The following is a 20,061-nucleotide window of genomic DNA, read 5'->3' as shown; positions in this document are numbered from 1 at the left end:
TGTCCTTTTGGGAAGGAAACCAGCATCCTTACCTGGTCTGATTGACATGTGACTCCAGACCCACAGCAATGTTGTTGACTCTTAATTGTCCTCTGAGCAATTTGGGATGGGCAATATATGCTGCCTAGCCAGCAATGCCCTCATCCCATGAATGAACTCTGAAAAAAAATTAAATTTAACCCATTTATGATCATGAATGTGCTGGTTATTGAGGAATTGAACCATAGGAACATAGGGTTTAGGAGCAGCAAGGGCCTTTTGTGAGCTTCAGCTCCACTTTCCTGTATGTCCCCCCAAAATATTCAATCTACGTGTTTACCAAAAGCCTATCTAGCTCAATTTTGAACAAATTAAAGATCCAGCCTCTTCCAGCATCTTTGAAAGAGGATTCCACGCACTTGTGACCCTGTGACCGAAAAAAAACTGATTCTCATCCCTGTCTTAAACCAGATTCCATAATAACTTTCGAAAGGGAATAGGCATCCAAGGTGTGCTGTCCACGAAGAGGAGGGTTAGGTAGTGCTTATCGAGATCTGTAGATCTTTACCATTTCATGGACGTGTACAAGAAATAACAAAAGATGCTGATGGTATGTTGGCTTCGTACCTAAAGGACTACAAGAGATGAAGACTCATGTTTCAGTGATACAAAGTCCTAGATCAGGCACATTTGGACGGTGTGAGAAGTCCTGGGAAACACAATTAGGAAAGATATATCGGCGTTTAAAGCAGTGTAACATAATTTACTCAGACGAAGCTTAAAGTCCAAAGGCCAAAGGAGATAGAGATTACAACATTTAGAGTGGCGTCCCCTTAAAGGTTCAGGGTAATTTGATCGAAGTTTTCGAGATATTAAGGAGAAGTGATCTGGATTAGAAAGAACTTATTTTTCCTGGATGTGGAATCTGGTACTAGGGACATAATTGTAAAATTAGAGCTAAACCTTTCAGGAGTGCAATTAGGAGGTCCTTCATTATGCAGAGTGGTAGAAATTTGAGACTGTCTTCCATAAATGGCAATTGATGTTCGGCCAAATGTTAATTGTAAAACAAACAAAAAAAAACAGGCAGAATCTTTTTTTTTTGTCCAGGAGCAAATTGTATCAACTTTTTTTGGAGATTCTCATCACAAGGCCCAGTGAGATTTTTCACTGTATATTACAAAACACACTTCATTAAATACCTATCCCATCACAGGGTGTCCTTCATGTCTACTTCTAGTCCCAAGTTTCCAACAAAATAACTCACCACATATCCACCTAAAGACCAGCATCCGTGGCTCCTTCACTATATTTAAAAGGCATTTGCATTCCAAGTATGCCCCGCTTAAGAAAGGAGGTTCTCTGAAGAAGTCAGAGAAGGGGTAGGTGGCACTACACTTATCCAACAAGAACCCGGAAGCCTTACAAAACTGGTGGTGCAAGGGAGAGAGTTATTCTCTTCTCAACGAAAACAGAATGACAGAAAAATTCGTCAGCACTGCCTCGATAATGTAGGTGAATGATCAGCAGTGCCATAAGAAAATTAACGGCCTTTTCTTCTCTACCAGAATGGAGCCACATCCATCACACACTCTCACATTGACCCTAACTCCAACAGACCCTTTGAAGTTCAATCTGAGGTGGATCCACTTGTCTTTGATAAGAAGACCCTCAGAATGTCTGGACTGTCCAGAGATAAACGACCCCTGCATCATGCGGCTAACCTTCTCCAAATCCAACGGGCCCACTAATGAGCAGGCTCCCTCCACCCCAAATGTAGAACCCGGGAACACTGTAAGGAACAGCAGAAGAAAACACATTGAGAGCACTCTTGCGTCATGAGTAACAAATTATCGTGTAATATTTTGGCACATTTTTATAAATAGCGCTGTTTCTGCCTTACATCTGGTTGCTGTGTCTCAATCTACCCCCACATGTAACTGTCTAACATGATGCATAACTTCATGATCATCAAAGGATATACAGTTCAGGCATTTAGAATATGAACACACCCATCATCCTCCAACATCCCTATTCTTTTCGAGCCAAAACTGCATACAATATTACAGGTGTGGCCTCACCAGCATTCTGTATTAAAGACACAAGGTATCCTCGTTCCTATACAGTCGGTTCTGCTATAACACGTGTTTCTTCAACGCAAATTGGCTTTAATGTTACTGAAGAATTTTGACTGCTGTCTGCAGAACGAGAACTTTCCCTACCACTACTGGCTATGACGCAATTCCCGTTCCCATTGGTTAAAATGGTGCAGATATTGTGTGATTTTCTGATAGTGCGAGATTGCATGAGAAGGGGACTATCATGTCATATCAGAACTAACTACTCTAATCCTCTTGTTAAGAAGGCTAAATGTACAGTTGTCTTCCTTCCTACCCATAGCACCTGCTGCTTAATTTCAGAGGCTGGCGAAAGAGGACATCCAGGTCTCATTGCATATTCCCCGCTCTCAATTTGTAGTCATTCAGGTAATGGTCTAACTTCCAATTTTTGTTCACATCTATCATGTTATACTGCATCTGCCATGTGTTTGCGTACTCACTCAGCCTGTCCAAATCACGCTGCAATATCTCTGTATTCTCCTCACAGCTTACCCTTCCACTCAGTTGAATCTGGGCAAAGCATGAATGCTGTGAATACACAGGTAGGTGCTAAGTGAATGAGCGAGTAAGTAACCAGCCCTGAGATGCAGCTTCATCCATGACCTGGGAGCTTGACTCTATGCAGAAAGTGCCCTTGCAGTAGTCTTGCAATGCTAGTTGTGACGCACACTACCATGCAGGTCGGTGCTTCCTTAGGAGGCTCTATGTGGATTGGAGGTGCCATGATGGATGTAAGGGATTGCCAAAACTCAGATGTCAATATCAGTGGACGAGAGATATCTGTGACTAAATCTGTGGATCGAGCCTTGATGTGCTGTTTAATGCTGAGCAACATGGAGGTTCCCTACAGCCAGTGGTGAGGTGGAGTCACCAAGCAGCCAGTCAGGCTTCCATTCCCAGACTTTTTGAAGTCCAGATTGTTTAGTGTGTTTGCCATAGTAGGAAGCAAGTTGGGTAATTTATATGATGTTTAACAAGTAATAATCCCGCTCAGCTTGCCAAGCAAGAAATTCATCTCACCACTTGACAAAAGCATAAAGATGCTCACATTGTTGCAAATTCTGCCATGAATGTTGCCATCACCCACATTGCTCAAGGCCCTGCAAGGCCTTTGTTTTGTTTTTGCTCACCAGAAATATTGTGTTATTGGAAAAATGTGGAAATATGGAATTACGTCACAGATTTAATGTGATCTCATTCAATAGTGGAATTGATTCGGGAGTCTAAATGGCTGAGGTCTGTTTGTATGTTTTTAAATTGGCATTAATTTGGCATTTGCACCTGTAAAGCATTCTGTGTTGTTTCACTATTTCAAAGGCACTTGAGTGGAATGTCACGTCGTTGGTAGGACCAACCAGCATTTATTACCTTTCCCTAATTGATGCCCAATTGAATCGCCGCAAATCATGTGGCGTAATTACATCCAAGGTGCTATCAGAGGTGCAGTTCCAGGATTTTGACTTTGTGCCGAGAAACGAAGGGCAACATATTTCTAGTCAGAATGATGTATTGCTGGGAGAGGAACTTGGAATTACAAATGCAAAATGTTGCAATTGAGTGACAATTTCATCGCAAAATTGGAACAAAGCTAGATTGCTTAATATCTTGAATGTGGATTTAGCTATCAGAGCTATTTTGGAATCTTTAGTTCAATTGCATGTGTTCATACCTGACACAGCCAGGAAATCATCAACTGAAGTGATGTCATCGACAGCCTCTGTCAAAACTCGTACTTGCTTCTCCCATTGGTCTTTGAAGACATCCATGTTATCTTGAGCAACTTTACTCTGGGGCCGAGCAGCCAGGGTCAATGTTGCATTAATTACCTGGAAGAAAAGGCATGCTCAGAAATTAGTCAACAACATATTTCACAGCCCTACACATAGCTACAGCATGCAGCAGTTAAAGGAACGTTATCTAAATCTTTAACTGTGATTTAAAAAAAAGCAGATAGATCATCCATGCACAATATTTCATTGTTTATTAAAAGACTACAGGATCTGAGGATCATTTGCATTTTTCAAATTCAGTAAGAACTATACCCCAGCTAAGTTATTTTTAAATTATTCATTCATGAGATGAGGGGTTCACTAGTTGAGCCAACATTTATCGCCCGTGCTTGCACTGCCTTTTTGAATCGCTGCAGTTGATTTGTAGTTGATCCATTCACATTGCTGTTAGACAGAAAATTACAGAATTTTCACCCAGTGACACTGAAAACATTGATTTACGTCCAAATCAGGATGCTGAGCAACTGGGAGAGCAACTTGCAGGTGGTCATATCTGCTGTTTTGTTCTTCCAGATGGTAGTAATTGTGGGCATGGAAGATGTTGAAGGAACTTTGATAAAATTCTGCAATGCATTGTGGAGAATGTGTGCACTGCTGTCACTGTGCGCTGGGTGGCGGGTGGAGTGAATGTTTGAGCATTTGGTGCCAATTGAGTGGTTACGTCCTGGATGGTATCAAATCTCTTGTTGTTGGAGCTGCAGTCAATCAAGTAAATGGGGAGTGTCCCATCACACTCCTGATCTCTGCCTTGTGGACAGACTTTGGGGAGTCAGACGGGGAGTTACACACGGCAGGATTCCTTCCGACCCTTTGACCTGCTATTGTAGCCACAATTTTTATATGGCTAGTCAAGTTCAGTTTCTGTTTAATCTCAGTGTTAGATGGTTGGCCATTCAGTGATAGTAATGCCATTGAATGTTAAGAGTGGTTACTTTGGTGACGGATCAATGACTGGGGACCTGGTTTTAAGGTAACAGGCAGGAGGCTTAGAAGCGATGTGTGGAAAGAAAATTCATTCAGAGAGTGGAAGGAATTTGAAACTCACTGCCTGTATGGGCGGTAGAGGCAGAAATCCTTATAATATTGAGGAAGTATTAAGATACATTCTTACGATGCCAAGAGGCGAAGTGCTGGAGAATGGGACTAGACTAGTTGGGTGGTTGTTTTTGACCACTGCAGACTTGATGGGCCAAAGGGCCATTTTCTGTGCTATATGACTCTACTGTCTCTTCTTGGAGTTGGTCAGTGCCTGGCATTTGTGTAGTGCACATGTTACTTACCACATGTCCAGGTCTTGCTGTACCTGAGCATGGACTGCTTCAGGGTCTGAGGAGGTGAAAAAATATGCTGTACATTGTGCAGTCATCAGAAAGTATCCCCACTCCTTTCCTTATGACATATGAGGAAAGACTGGATTGACTGGGCTTGCATTTGCTGGAATTTAGAAGAATGAGGGGGGATCTCATAGAAACATACAAAATCAGATGGGGCTGGACAGGATAGATGCAGGAAGAATGTTCACTATGTTGGGGACATCCAGAACCAGTGGTCACAGTCTAAGAATAAAGGGTAAACCATTCAGTACTGAGATGAGAAAGAATTTCTTCAAACAGAGAATTGAGAACCTATGGAATTCTCTCTCACTGGAAACTGTTGGGGCCAGTTCATTAAATATATTCAAGAGGGTGCTGGATGTGGCCCCTGTGGCTAATGAGATCAAGGGATATGGGGTGGGGGCGGAAATGGGAAACTGAGATTGCATGATCAGCCATGATCATATTAAAAGTTCTTGCAGGCTCGAAGGGCCGATTGGCCTATTTCTGTACCTATTTTCTATGTTTTTACATTTCTACGGTGGAATACTGTCAGGCTGAATGAGGACTGGTCCATCATTTAGAGAAATAGTGGGAACTCCCATTGCTTCCATGCAAGATGACTAGTAACATCAAGTTCCTTTCACTTACTCCGTCATCATTGGTCTTTCCCACACTCAGGATGGAGATATCCAGTCTCTAGAGAGATGCTGTTGATTCAGGAACTGGTGGCCTCTCATCCAGCCATTGCCAGCACAAGCGTTGGGCAGTGACAGCCTCGAAAAGTCAAGGTTGTCCTGAAACAACAAGGGGCCTACGCCTGCAACCCACTCCCCAACACCACCAACAGGGTTTGCTGGGCAGTTTTCTGAAGGGGCAGAAAGGCTGCACAGCTTCTATTTAATCTTTGAAACAGGAGAAAACTACAGTGAGCTCGGGGATAATAGGGGTCAGCTGGCTTATTAATGAGCCTAACTGACAGCTTACCATTGGTGGTTGCGTATCACCTACCCAATGCTGTGTCACAATGAAGTGGTGCTGGCCAATGTGCTTCTCGCCGCAACAGGGTGCATTCAATCCAGCCCTATGCTTATAATTTTGTGCAATTTCCCTCTTTTCTGCTGTCCTGCTTGGCACCTCTGCATCTGAAATGAAACCTAGCCACGCAGTTTTAACCTTTGCAGGCGAATATGACAATGTGAATTTATTTTTGCTTTGAACAAGCTAGAGAAGTAGGTGGTTGGCACTATTATAACTAGTTGGGCAAAGCTAACCCTTACGTGGCACACTCAGACTGCTTATGCAAACTGACTGTGATTGCAAAACACTGGGCAAAGTACAATCAGAAAGCATAAATGTCACGTTGTATCGCAATAGCGTTGCCAGGGGAATGGTGGTAACATTATTGAACCAATAATTACTCCAGATTTCCAGGCTAATCTTTTGGAGACAAAGGCTCAAATACAATCAGGGCAGCTGGTGTGATTTAAAATTCCAAAATAATAAAGCTGGAATCGAAAGCTAATCTTTGGAATTGTGCCGCAAAGCTATCATGGCGTGCCAGAAAATATCCATCCAACAGCTTTAAGGAAGCAAATCTGTCATCCTCACCTGGTCTGGCCTACACGTGACACAAAGTTGGGTGGAAGGATAAGCTGTGAAGAGGATGCAGAAATGTTGCAATGTGATTTGGATGGGTTGATTGAGTGGTTAAATGAATAGCAGATGCAGCATAATATAGATAAATATGAAGCTTATCCACTTTGGTAACCAAAACAGGAAGGTGGTTTATTATTTGAATCGTTGTAAATTTCATTAGCCACAGGGTCTACGTCCATCTCCCTCTGCAATGAGTCCTGGGTACCCTTGTCCACCAGTTCCTGAAATGAAATGTGCAGGTGCAGGTGTATGTCAGCCTTCATAGCAATAGGACTTAAGTACAGGAACAAGGATATTGTGCTGCAATTATACAGGACATCAGTGATGCCACACCTGAAATATAGTGTGCAGTTTTGGTCTCCTTATCTAAGGATGTTGTTGCTATAGAGTGAATGCAGTGAAGGTTGATCAAATTGCTTCTTGGGATGGCAGTACTGACATATGAGGAGTGATTGAATCAATGAGGATTGTATTCACTGGAGTTTAGAAGAACGAGGCACATCTCACAGAAACCTGACAGGGCTAGAAAGTTAAATGGAGGAAGGATGTCTGTAATTGTCAGTGAGCACAGAACCAGGGGTCATTGTTTAATGATAAGGGATAAAACCTTTCCAGACTGAATGAGGAGAAATTCTTCACTCAGAGAATGATGGGCAATGGAATTCGCTACCACAGAAAGTGGTTGAGGCCAAGGTATTTTCTGCTTTCTCGAAGGAGGCAGATGTAGCTCTTGTGGTGAAAGCGATCAACGATGTCAAGAATGTGGGGAACAAAAACAAAGTTGCTGGCAGAGCTCAGCAGGTTTGGCAGAATCTGTGGAGGAGAAAACAGAGTTAACATTTCAGGTCCAGTGGCCTTTCACCAACACAGTTCTGAGGAAGGGTGACTGGACCTGAAACGTTAACTCTGTTTTCTCCTCTACAGATGCTGCCAGACCTGCTGAGCTTTGCCAGCAATTTTGTTTTTGTTCCTGATTTACAGCATCAGCAGTTCTTTCGGTTTTTATCAAGAATGTGGGGGATGGCAGGATTAGGGAATAGAGCTCATTAGTATGATCATATTAAGAACATAAGAAACAGGAGTAGGAGTATTCAACAAGAATGGCTCCGCCATTCAACAAGATCGGAACAGATCTTTTTGTGGACTTAGCTCCACTTACGTGCCTGCTCACCATAACCCTTAATTCCTTTACTGTTCAAAAATCTACCTATCTTTGCCTTAAAAACATTCAATGACGTAGCCTCAACTATTTCACTGGGGAGGGAATTCCACAGATTAGCAAGTCTTTGGGAGAAGAAGTTCCTCAGTCCAAAATCTGCTTGCATATTTTGAGACTATGCCCCTTCGGTCTAGTTTCATCCGCGCCTGTGAAAACAACTTCCCAGCTTCTATCTGATCTACTCTTGTCATGGCTTTGTTTGTTTCTATAAGATCCCCCTTCATTTTCTACATTCCACTGAGTATCGTCCCAGTCTACTCAATTACTCATTATAAGCCAACCCTCTCAACTCCAGAATCAACATCCTCTGCAAACTGTCCCGTGCGTCCTTTCTCAAGTAATGAGTGCCTACTGCACCTGGTAGTCCCAGGTGGTCTCCCTTCCAAGTACTAGCCAGGCCTGAGTCTGCTTAGTTTCTGAGATCAGACAAGATGGGGGCACTTTCAGACTAGATTAGCTGTAGGTACTCTAAATGCAGCCTCACTAGCACCCTATACAGTTGCAGCATAACCTCCTTGTTTTCAAATCCATTCCTCCAGCAATAAAAGACAATCTTTCATTTGATTTCTTAATTATCTGCTGTGCTTGCAAACCAACTGTTTATGGTTCACACATAAGGATACCCAGATCCCTCTGCACAGCAGCATGCTGCAATCTTTTTACCATTTAAATAATAGTCAATTTTGCTGTTATTCCTACCAAAATGGCTGACCTCACACTTAGCAACACAGTACTCCATCCGCCAGACCCTCGCCTACTCACTTACTTGTATCCCTCTGCACACTTTCAGTGTCCTCTGCACACTTTGCTCTAACACTCATCCTTGTGTCATCTGAGAACTTTGACACACTACACTTGGTCCCCAACTCTAAATCATCTATGTAAATTGTAAATAATTATTCTCTGAACACTGATCCTTCAGGCACACCACTAGCTACTAATTTCCAACCAGTAAAACACCCATTTATCCCGACTCTTTGCTTTCCGTTCATTAACCATTCCTATATCCATATGCATACATTGTGCATAATGCTGTGCACTTTTATCTTATGCAGCTGCCTTTTGTGCAGCATCTTGTTGAATACCTTCTGGAAATCCAGATAAACCACATCTACTGGTTCTCCATTGTCCACTGCGCTTATAATGGCCTCACAGAATTCAAGTAAATTAGTTAAACATGACATGTCTTTCATGAACCCATGCTGTGTCTGCCCAACGGGACAATTTCCGTCCAGATATCTCACTATTCCTTCCTTAATATTAGATTCAAGTATTTTCCCCACCACCAAAGTTAAGATAACGGATCTTTAGTTGCATGCCTTTTGTTTATCTCCTTTTATAAACAGTGGCATTACATTTATTGTTTTCCAATCTGTCAGAACCACCCCAGTGTACAGCGAATTTTGATAAATTACCATGAGCACGTGCGTTACTTCCTCCCCCTTCTCTTTTAGTACCCTGGGATGCATTCCATCAGGGCCAGGGGACTTGCCTATCTTTAGTTCCATTTGCTTTTGCTGACCACTATGAAAAACGCTTTGAAAGTCTTCCACTGTTCCACAGTTGTCCCAACATTTATTCTCTGCTCCCATTCCACCTTAGCTAACTCCTCCCTCATCCCATTATAGCCTCCTTTGTTTAGCACAAAACACTGCTTTTGGATTTTTCCTTCTCATCCTCCATTTGTATTTTAAATTCAATTGTATTTTGATCATTCCTTCTGAAATGATCCCTCACTGTGAGATCATTAATTATTCCTGTCTTATTTCAGAGGACCAGATCAAGGATAGCTCAATTCCTTGTAGGTTTCATTACATACTGTTTGAGGAAACTATCAGAGATACATCCTATAAATTCCTCCTCAGGAGTGCCTTGACTAACTTGGTTTGACCAATCAATATGTAGCTTAAAATCATCCATGATAATTGCTATACCATTTTTACATACATCAGTTATTTCTTTATTTATTGCCCAACCTACTGTGATGTTGCTATTTGGCGGCCCATAGACAACATTTATGAGTGACAATTTCCCCTTACTATTTTTAATTTCCACCCACATTGATTCAACCTTTCCCTCCATCGAAATTGCATCATCTCTCGCTGATGTCATTCTTAAATATCAGAGCTACACCACCTCTCTTTCCCTGTCTGTCCTTCCAAATAGTCTGATGCCCTAGATATTTAACTCCCAGTTGTGACTACCTTGTAACCATGTCTCTTCAATGGCCACTAAATTATAATCACGTACAATGATTTTGTGGTGTAAACTCATTTACCTTGTATTTAATGCCACGAACATTCAGGTAAAATGTAACTTTGGCATTTTACTATTTCTGAAGAAGGGTCTAGACCCAAAACGTCTGCCTTCCTGCTCCTCTGATGCTGCTTAGCCTGCTATGTTCATCCAGCTCTACACCTTGTTCTCTCAAAATGTCATTATACTTGTTTTGATGGCTTCTTTTTGAATCTTAGCACATGAGCCAAAAGAATATCTGTTTTGTAAACAATTTTTTTCTGTCATTACTTGGTTTCCACTCATCTTACTACTGCACTGCTCAGCTGTTTCTTGCTTTGTATTCACTCTCTTGATTCTCTTTTTCCTTTTCAGTTCTACCCACTCTAGCTAACTCAGAGCCGCCCCTGAGGTTCCCATCACCTTCGCAAACTAGGGGAATCCACCCAGTAGCTCCAGGAAAACTGCCCACAAGAATATTGGTCCTGTCATTGTTTGGGTGAAGACCATCTCACTTCATCCTACAGGTCCCACCTTCCCCAGAAATGGTCCCAATTATCCAGAAATCTAAAACCCTCCCTCCTACACCATTGCCCCAGCCACGTATTAAACTGCCTAACCTGCCAAATTCTAGCCTCACCAGCAAGTGGCACAGGTAATAATCCAGAGATTACTACCTTTGAAGTCCTGGCTTTCAATCTGGCCCCTAACTCCCTACATTCAGTCTTCAGTACTTTATCCCTCTCTTCCTCATGTCGAATGGTGGTGGGACCTACATTGAATGGTAGAGTAGGTTTGAGGGTCGAATGGCCTACAGTTCCTCCTATTTTCTATGTTTCTATGTTTAAGATACAAATCAATATGGTTGACTCTCAACTCTCTTCTGAAATGGCCTAGCAAGACATACAGTGTACCAAATTGCTACAGATCACAACTGGACTGTAATTGTTTAAGACGCAGTTCACCACCAGGCCAGTAGAAATTCTGGCTTTGTCAGTGATTCTCATGTTTCAATGAAAGACAGAAGGAAAACCATTGTGTCTGTACTGGCTCTCAAAACAGCTACCCAACCAATCCTATTCGCCATACCTATCTCTGTAGCACTCTAAATTAATGACTTTCAAACATAAATCCAGCTCTACGTTGAAACCTCCTCTGAAATCCGCCTCCACCACTCTCCCATGCTACACATTCCAAATCCTAAAAACTCTCTGAGTAGAGAAGTTTCTCCTTAGAACATAGAACATTACAGCGCAGTACAGGCCCTTTGGCCCTCGATGCTGCACCGACCTGTGAAACCAAACTGAAGCCCATCCAACCTACACTATAGCATGATCATTCATAAATGTTTATCCAATGACCATTTAAATGTCCTTAAACTTGGCGAGTCTACTACTGTTGCAGGCAGGGCATTCCACGCCCTTACTACTCTTATCTCACTCCTAGCTCTCTTGCTGACAGTCTTGAAATTGTGACCCCTGCTAATGCGTGGAAACTGAATATCCTTCTTTACCTCGTCAAAATTGTTCATAATTTTGAACAACTCAATAATTTGGCGTGCATTAGTGGCAGCTTTTAAAAGCAAAGTTTATTTCAATTTTTTTGCAGGACGATTGGAATTATTTTTGGCCATTCTTCCACAGAAAGTTATGCAGAGAGAGAGGGTGAAAGACGTACAGTAGAGAAATAGGCCCTTCACGCATCGGGTCTATGCTGACCAACAAACATCAAACTAGACAAATCCAATTTACCCAAAACTTGGTCCTTAGCCTTCTTAAATGGTGCGAGAGTATCTGCCTCCACTACCCTCTCAAGCAGCATGTTCCATATTTTCACCATATATTTCTAGGGACCTACCATTCGTTGTATATGTCCTTTCATCATTAGGCCTCTCAAAATGCATCACTTCACACTTAACCAGTTTGCCAGCTTGCCTTAGATCCCATGGACACTGGCAACTGGACACAGTCTTTCATGTGGGACCTTGGCAAAGGCCTTACTGAAGTCCACGTAAACCACATTAATTGCACTATGCCCATCAGTGTATTTCATCACATTTTCAAAAACCTCAAATAATTTAGTCAGACAGCACATCTTTCGAACAAATCCATGCTGACAATCCCTTCCCTTTTCAAACACTGACTAATTTTGTCCTTCAGAAGTGTTTCCAGTTATTTCCTGACCACTGACATCAAACTAATTGGTCTGTAAGTACCTGCTGCCCTTCTTGAACTAAGGAACCACATTAGCTATCTGCCAGTCATCTTCACCTGTGAACAGTAAAGTATCAAATATCTCTGCCAGGACTCCAGCAATGTCCTCCCTTGCATCCCATGGCAGTCTGAGATAAATCTCATCAGGCCCGAGGGATTTGTGCACCTTTATGCTATTTTTCTAAATGTGTTAAAATGTCTCATGCCTCCATCTTATAACATGTTCTGGAACCTTATCATTGCAATTGATATACCTGGATATAATGGCTCTCTCCTCTGTGAATACAGGTGAGAAGTATTCATTTAAGACCTCATCTACATCCAGTGGCTCCATACATAGGTTGTCCCTTTGCTCTCTCACAGATCCCACCCTTTTTCTGGAAATCTTCTTAATATACTTGTAAAAATGCCTTGCAGTTTTCTAAATCTGCCAAAGACATTTCATGGCCCCTCTTTACAGTCCTGGTATCCTTCTTAAGCAATCTCCTGGCATTCTCTATACTTTTAAAAGACCTCACTTGCTTTTAATGAGCTTCACCCGACTTCTGTTTCTTTCTTTATCATTGTCAAACGCTTGCTATCACTTGACATCTGGGTTCCCTGAAAGTGCTGCTCTTGTCCTAAATTTCTGAGGAAAGATATTCTTGATCTTGAGGTAGTGCAGTGAAGGCTGATCCTGGGGATGGCAGGTCTGATGTATGAGGGGAGACTGACTAGGTTAGGATTTTTTTCGCTGGAGTTCAGATGAATGGGGAGGGGACCTCATAGAGAATTATAAAATCGTAACCAGACTTGACAAGGTGGATACAGAGAAGATGTTCCCGATGGTGGGCATGTCTGATAGGCAGAGGGATCTCGGTATACAGGTGCACAGGTCACTGGAAGTGGTAATGCAGGTGGACAAGGTAGTCAACAAGGCATATGGCATCGGCTGGGCACTCCGTTTACAAATTGTCAGGTAATGTTGCAGCTTTATAGAACTTAAGTTAGGCTGTATTCGGAATATTGTGTTCAATTCTGGTCACTACGCTACCAAAAGGATGTGGTGGCTTTGGAGAGGGTACAGAAAAGATTTACCAGAATGTTGCCTGGTCTGGAGGGCATTAGCTACGAGGAGATGTTGGAGAAACTTGGGTTGTTCTCGCTGGAATGACAGAGGTTGAGGGGTGATCTGATAGAGGCCTACAAGACTGAGAAAGGCATAGACAGAGTGATCAGTCAGAAGCTTTTCCAGTGTGGAAGAGCCAGTTACCAGGAGCCAGGGGTTTCAGGTGCGAGGGGCAAGGTTTAAAGGTGATGCACAGAGGTTGGCATGTACCTGGGACTTGCTACTGGGGGAGGTAGTGAAAGCAGATACGATGGTTAATTTTGGTGTCTGAATGGAATACTAATGACCACCTGATTGTAAGAAGGCAATGGATTCTATTATAATGTTGGTGTCATGAACATTGGGGGAATTGGGAACAGGCTGTTTCTCCCATTGCGATATCAGACTCAATTGTTTCAGATGCACAGGTTCAGCTTCCCTGTTTTCTCCTCAGAAAATTGTTGCCTCATTCTTTGGTGACAACAGATCTCTATGACAAACTCATGTCACATTCACAGGACTAGCTGACTCACAATTGATAATACCCCAATCAGTTAAATTGCTTATTCATAGATTCAAACGGTATGGAAAAGGCCCTTCAGCTCATTGAGTTTACATTGACACAACAGCCACTAAGAGCACGCTGATCTCAATTTCCTGCACTTTCCCATATCTTTGAAAGTTATGATATTTGAAGTGCTTATTCAAATATTTTTTAAAGGTTGTACTATTTCCAGCCTCCACTACCTTCCCAGGAATTCCAGGTTCCCACCATCCTCTGAGTGAAAAGGTTTTTCCCCAAATCCCCTCTGAACCCTCACCCTAAAGCTATAGCCTCTTATGATTGACCCCTAAACTAAGTGGAGCAGCTCTCTCTATTCATCCTGTCTGTACCCCTTATAATCTTATACACCTCAAATCAGGTCCCGCCTCAGTCTTCTCTGTTCTGGAGGGAACAATTCAAGCCTATCCAGTTTCTACTTATAGCTTAATTTTTCCATCGTAGGTGACATTCTGGTAAACATCCTCCGTACCCCCTCCCGTGTTATCACATCCTTCCTGTGGTAAGGTGGCTAGAACTGCACACAAAACTTCAGCTGTAGCTGGACCAAAGATCTGCACAACTCCAACATTGCCTCTTTGCTGTTATACTCTACGCCATGAATGATGAAAGCAAGTATCCCATATGTCATTCAGACTATGTCTGAAACCTGGTGTGAAGCTGGCTGAACACAGCAGGCCAAGCAGCATCAGAGGAGCAGGAAAGTTGATGTTTCGGGTCAAGACCCGTCTTCAGAAATGGGACAGGAGAGAGGATTCTGAAATAAATAGGGAGAGGAGGTAGGTGGATAGAAGATGGATAAAGGAGAAGATAGGGTGAGAGGAGACAAACAGGTCAAAGAGGCAGGGTTAGAGCCAGTGAAGGTGAATGGAGGTGGGGAGTGAGGGAGGGGATAGGTCGGTCCAAGGAGCACGGACAGGTCAAGGAGGCGGGATGACGTTAGTGGATAAGAGATGGGAGTGGGGCTTCAAGTGGGAGGAATGGTTAGGGAGGAGGGGAATAGCTGGGCTGGTTTGGGGATATGGTTGGGGGAGGGGAGGTTTTGAAGCTTGTGAAGTCCACATTGATACCCTTGGGTTGCAGGGTTCCCAAGCGAAATACGAGATGCTGTTCCTTCATCTTTCGGGTGGCGTCATTGTGGCACTGCAGGAGGCCCAGGATGGACATGTTGTCCGAGGAGTTGGGGAGGGGGGGCTGCAGTTGAAATGGTTTGCGACTGGGAGGTGCAGTTGTTTGTTGTGAACTGAGCGTAGGTGTTCCACAAAGTGGTCCCCATGCCTCCGCTTGGTTTCCTCGATGTAGCGGAGGCCACAACGGGAACAGCAGATACGGTATATCATATTAACAGATATACAGGTGAACATCTGTTTGATGTGGAGTGTTGTCTTAGGGCCTGGGATGGGGGTGAGGAATAGGGGCAGGTATAGCACTCGCTTGGGAACCCTGCAGCCCAAAGGTATCCACAAAACTGAGTGCTCTGGTCGACCCATTGTCTCTGTCTGCTCCTGCCTCACTGAACTTATCTCCACCTATCTGGACTCCATTTTCTCCCCCTTGGTCCAGGAACTCCCCACCTATGTCCATGACACCACCCACACGCTCCACCTCCTCCAGATTCTCCAATTCCTTGGTCCCCAACACCTCTTTTTTACTGTGGGCGTCCAGTCCCTATACACCTGCATTCCACAAGCAGATGGCTAAAGGCCCTCCGCTTCTTCTTGTCCCGCAGACCCGACCAGTCCCCCTCCACTGACACCCTCATCCGCTTAGCCGAACTCGTCCTCACCATCAACAACTACTCTTTTGATTCCTCCCACTTCCTACAGACAAAGTGGATGGCCATGGGTACCCGCATGGGCCCAAGCTATGCCTGCCTCTTTGTAGGTTACGTGGAACAATCCCTCTTCCATACCTATACTGGCCCTAAACCCCACCGCTTCCTCCGTTACATTGATGACTGTATTGGCGCTGGCTCTTGCTCCTACGAGGAGCTCGAACAGTTCAACGACTTCATCAACACCTTCCACCCCAACCTCAAGTTTACCTGGGCCATCTCTGATACCTCTCTCTCCTTCCTGGACCTCTCTGTCTCCATCTCTGGCATCCACCTGGAAACCAATATCCATTTAAAACCTACCGACTCCCACAACTACATAGAATACTTCTTCTCTCACCCTCCCTCCTGTAAAAAGGCCATCCACTATTCTCAAATCCTTTGCCTCTGCCGCATCTGCTCCCAAGATGAGGCATTCCGCTCCCGAACATCCCAGATGTCCTCGTTTTTCTAGGACTGCAACTTTCCCTCCACAGTGATCGAAAATGCCCTCAGCCGTGTCTCCCGCATTTCCCGCAACTCATCCCTCACACCCCCTCTCTGCAATAATAACCAAAACAGTCTCCCCCTCATCCTCACGTACCACCCCACCAACCTCCAAATCCAATGCATCATCCTCCGACACTTCTGCCATCTGCAATCTGACTCCAGCACCAAAGACATTTTTCCCTCCCCACCTTTATGTGCTTTCTGGAGGGACCACTCTCTCCGTGACTCCCTTGTCTGCTCCACAGTCCCCTCCTGCCCCACCACCCCCAGTACTTTTCCCTGAAACCGAATCAAGTGCTACACTTGCCCCTATACCTCCCCCCTCACCCCCATCCCAGGCCCTAAGAAGACATTCCACATCAAACAGATGTTCATCTGTATATCTGCTAATGTGATATACTTATCCGCTGGTCCTGTTGTGGCCTCCTCTATATCGGGGAAACCAAGCGGAGGCTTGGGGATGGCTTTGTGGAACACCTACGTTCAGTTCGGAACAAACAACTACACCTCCCAGCCACGAACCATTTCAACTCCCCCCCTCTACTCCTCTGACAACAAGTCCATCCTGGACCTCCTGCATTGCCACGATGACTCCACCCGAAAGATGAAGCAACAGCATCTCATATTTCGCTTGCAGCCTAAGGGTATCAATATGGACTTCACAAACTTCAAAATCTCTCCTCCCCCAACCACATCCCAAAACCCGCCCAGCTAGTCCCCGCCTCCCTAACAATTTTTTCCACCTCAAGCCCCACCCTCATCTCCTAACTACTAACCTCATCCCGCCTCCTGTCCGTACTCCCTCGACTGACCTATCCCCTCCCTAACTCCCCACTTACTCTCAGCTTAAATGGCTCCATCCCTGCCACTTTGACCTGTTTGTCTCCTCTCACCCTGTCTTCTCCTTCTTCCATCTTCTATCTGCCCTCCCCCTCACTCCGTGTTTTTTTCAGAATTTCCTTCCCCTCCCCCATTTCTGAAGAAGAGTCTCAACCTAAAACATCAACTTTCTTGCTCCTCTGATGCTGCTTGGCCTGCTGTGTTCATCCAGCTTCACACCGTGTTATCTCAGATTCTCCAGCATCTGCAGTTCCTACTTTATATGTGTCTGAAATCTGTTGTTGCTCCTCCTTGTGTTTGAAGATGAGGGCAGACAAGTGAGCAATAAATTTCATAGCTTAGAGGGAATTTAAAGAAGTTCTCAGGCAACCTCATGTTTTGTACAACTACAACATGAGCAATTTAATAGCACTGACCGTATGACCTACTGCCGGGAAATTTAATTGACTGAGAAATACAGCGAGCAGCAGTGGCTTTGGGTAGATAAAGGGCAATCGGAGAATCAGTGTTTTATTTTATATGAAAATTCCTTCAGTCACCCTGTTACTTTCAAAATGCCTCCATATTTGTTTGGACTCTGGTACTGACAAAGTGCCCCAGGGAATATAAAACATATCTCAAGTCACAAATCAGAGTGCAACAACACAGTATCACTAGCATTACTAAGTTTTCCTCATCCTCCAAAAAATCTATTTACTCAGTTAGAAACAATGGTAATCTTCAAACTCCCTATTTTAAAGACATGTACATATACAAAAATAAATAAATGCAGAAAACAATATGTAAATAGTCCAATCGGGAAGGAGCCATACTGTACCTGGTATTGGGGAGTGAATCCAACCAGGTGATCAAAGTTTCGTGGGCAGGGGAAAGCATTTCAGTAACAGTGACCACAATTCTGTAAATTTTAAGATACTGATAGATAAAGATAAGAGTTGTTCTCGAGAAAAGTACTAAATTACGGGAAGCCCATCTACCATAGAACATAGAACAATACAGTGCAGAACAGGCCCTTCGGCCCTCGATGTTGCGCCGACCTGTGAACTAATCTAAGCCCCTCCCCTGACACTATCCCATCATTATCCATATGCTTATCCAAGGACTGTTTAAATGCCCCTAATGTGGCTGAGTTAACTACATTAGCAGGCAGGGCGTTCCACGCCCTTACCACTCTGAGTAAAGAACCTGCCTCTGACATCTGTATTAAATCTATCACCCCTCAATTTGTAGCCATGCCCCCTTGTACAAGCTGAAGTCATCATCCTCAGAAAAAGACTCTCACTGTCCACCCTATCTAATCCTCTGATCATCTTGTATGTCTCTATTAAATCCCCTCTTAGCCTCCTTCTCTCCAATGAGAACAGACCCAAGTCCCTCAGCCTTTGTTCATAGGGCCTGCGCTCCAGACCAGGCAACATCCTGGTAAATCTCCTCTGCACCGTTTCCAATGCTTCCACATCCTTCCTGTAATGGGGTGACCAGAACTGCACGCAATATTCCAAATGAGGCTGCACTAACGTTTTGTACAGAATATTAAGACAAGAGCGGGGGAAAGCAGATTAATAAATTGGGTGTTGAGTGTTTTGAAAAGCATTAAGGTACACAAATATGTACCTTTATAACCTGAAATGCTGTGGGAATTGCTGGGGTCTTGTATGAAATCTTTGTATCCTTTTTGGTCACAGCAGGACTGGAGAATACCAACACTGTTTGTTTAAGAAGGGAAACAGGGATAATCTGGGAAATTCCAGATTGGTGAGCCTTACATCAGTGGTAGGGAAATTATTGGAGAAGATTCTTAGGGACAGGGTTTACTCACATTTGGAAAAATATGGATCTATTAGCAATAGACAGCCTGGCTTTGCACAGGGAAGATTGTGTCACAAATTTGATTGAATTTCTTGAGGAAATGACAAAGATGATTGATGAGGGCAGGGTGGTAGATAATGTCTGTACGGACTTCAGCAAGGCCTTTGACAAGGTCCCTCATGGCAGGCTGCTATAAACAGTGAAATCAAATGGGATCCCCAGTGAGCTGGTAAGATAGATACAGAACTAGTTTGGTCATAGGAGACAGAGATAGCAGTGGAAGGGTGTTTTTCTAGTTGGGGTTCTGTGACCAGTGGTGTTCTGCAGGCATCGGTGTTGGGCCCCTGCTGTTTGCAGCACATATAAATGATTTGGAGGAGAACGTAAGTGGCCTGGTGAGTAAGTTTGTGGATGACACAAACACTGGGGGAATTGCAGACAGTGAGGAGGATTGCCAAAGGATATTGATAGGCTGGATCCTTGGGTGGGAAATGGCAAGTTGGAGTTTAATCCAGCAAAATTAGTACGTATTTTGGAAGCTCTAAAATAGGGAAGCACACAGTAAATGGCAGAACCCTCGGTTGCACCAGCACACACAGTGATCTATACATACAGGTAACAGTTTCTGGAAAGTGGCAACACAAGTGGATAAGAGATAATGGGAACTGCAGATGCTGGAGATTCCAAGATAATAAAATGTGAGGCTGGATGAACACAGCAGGCCAAGCAGCATCTCAGGAGCACAAAAGCTGACGTTTCGGGCCTAGACCCTTCATCAGAGAGGGGGATGGGGGGAGGGAACTGGAATAAATAGGGAGAGAGGGGGAGGCGGACCGAAGATGGAGAGTAAAGAAGATAGGTGGAGAGGGTGTAGGTGGGGAGGTAGGGAGGGGATAGGTCAGTCCAGGGAAG

At 43.9% G+C, this 20,061-nt stretch overlaps 1 protein-coding gene across 5 annotated transcripts in view; it reads right to left on the bottom strand.

Moving 5' to 3' along the window:
- The window catches only part of ctnna2 (catenin (cadherin-associated protein), alpha 2), a 1,331,223-nt gene that overhangs the window by 336,944 nt on the left and 974,218 nt on the right, over positions 1–20,061 (bottom strand). For all 5 annotated transcript variants that reach the window (XM_059650313.1, XM_059650312.1, XM_059650318.1 and 2 more), the window contains exon 11: positions 3,769–3,925. In XM_059650313.1, coding sequence (XP_059506296.1) covers positions 3,769–3,925 — 157 coding nt within the window. The remainder of the gene's footprint in view (positions 1–3,768; positions 3,926–20,061) is intronic.

This window comes from Stegostoma tigrinum, chromosome 1, assembly GCF_030684315.1.
Source record: "Stegostoma tigrinum isolate sSteTig4 chromosome 1, sSteTig4.hap1, whole genome shotgun sequence".
Lineage (NCBI taxonomy): Eukaryota > Metazoa > Chordata > Chondrichthyes > Orectolobiformes > Stegostomatidae > Stegostoma > Stegostoma tigrinum.
This window is presented reverse-complemented; position numbering and strand designations above follow the sequence as displayed.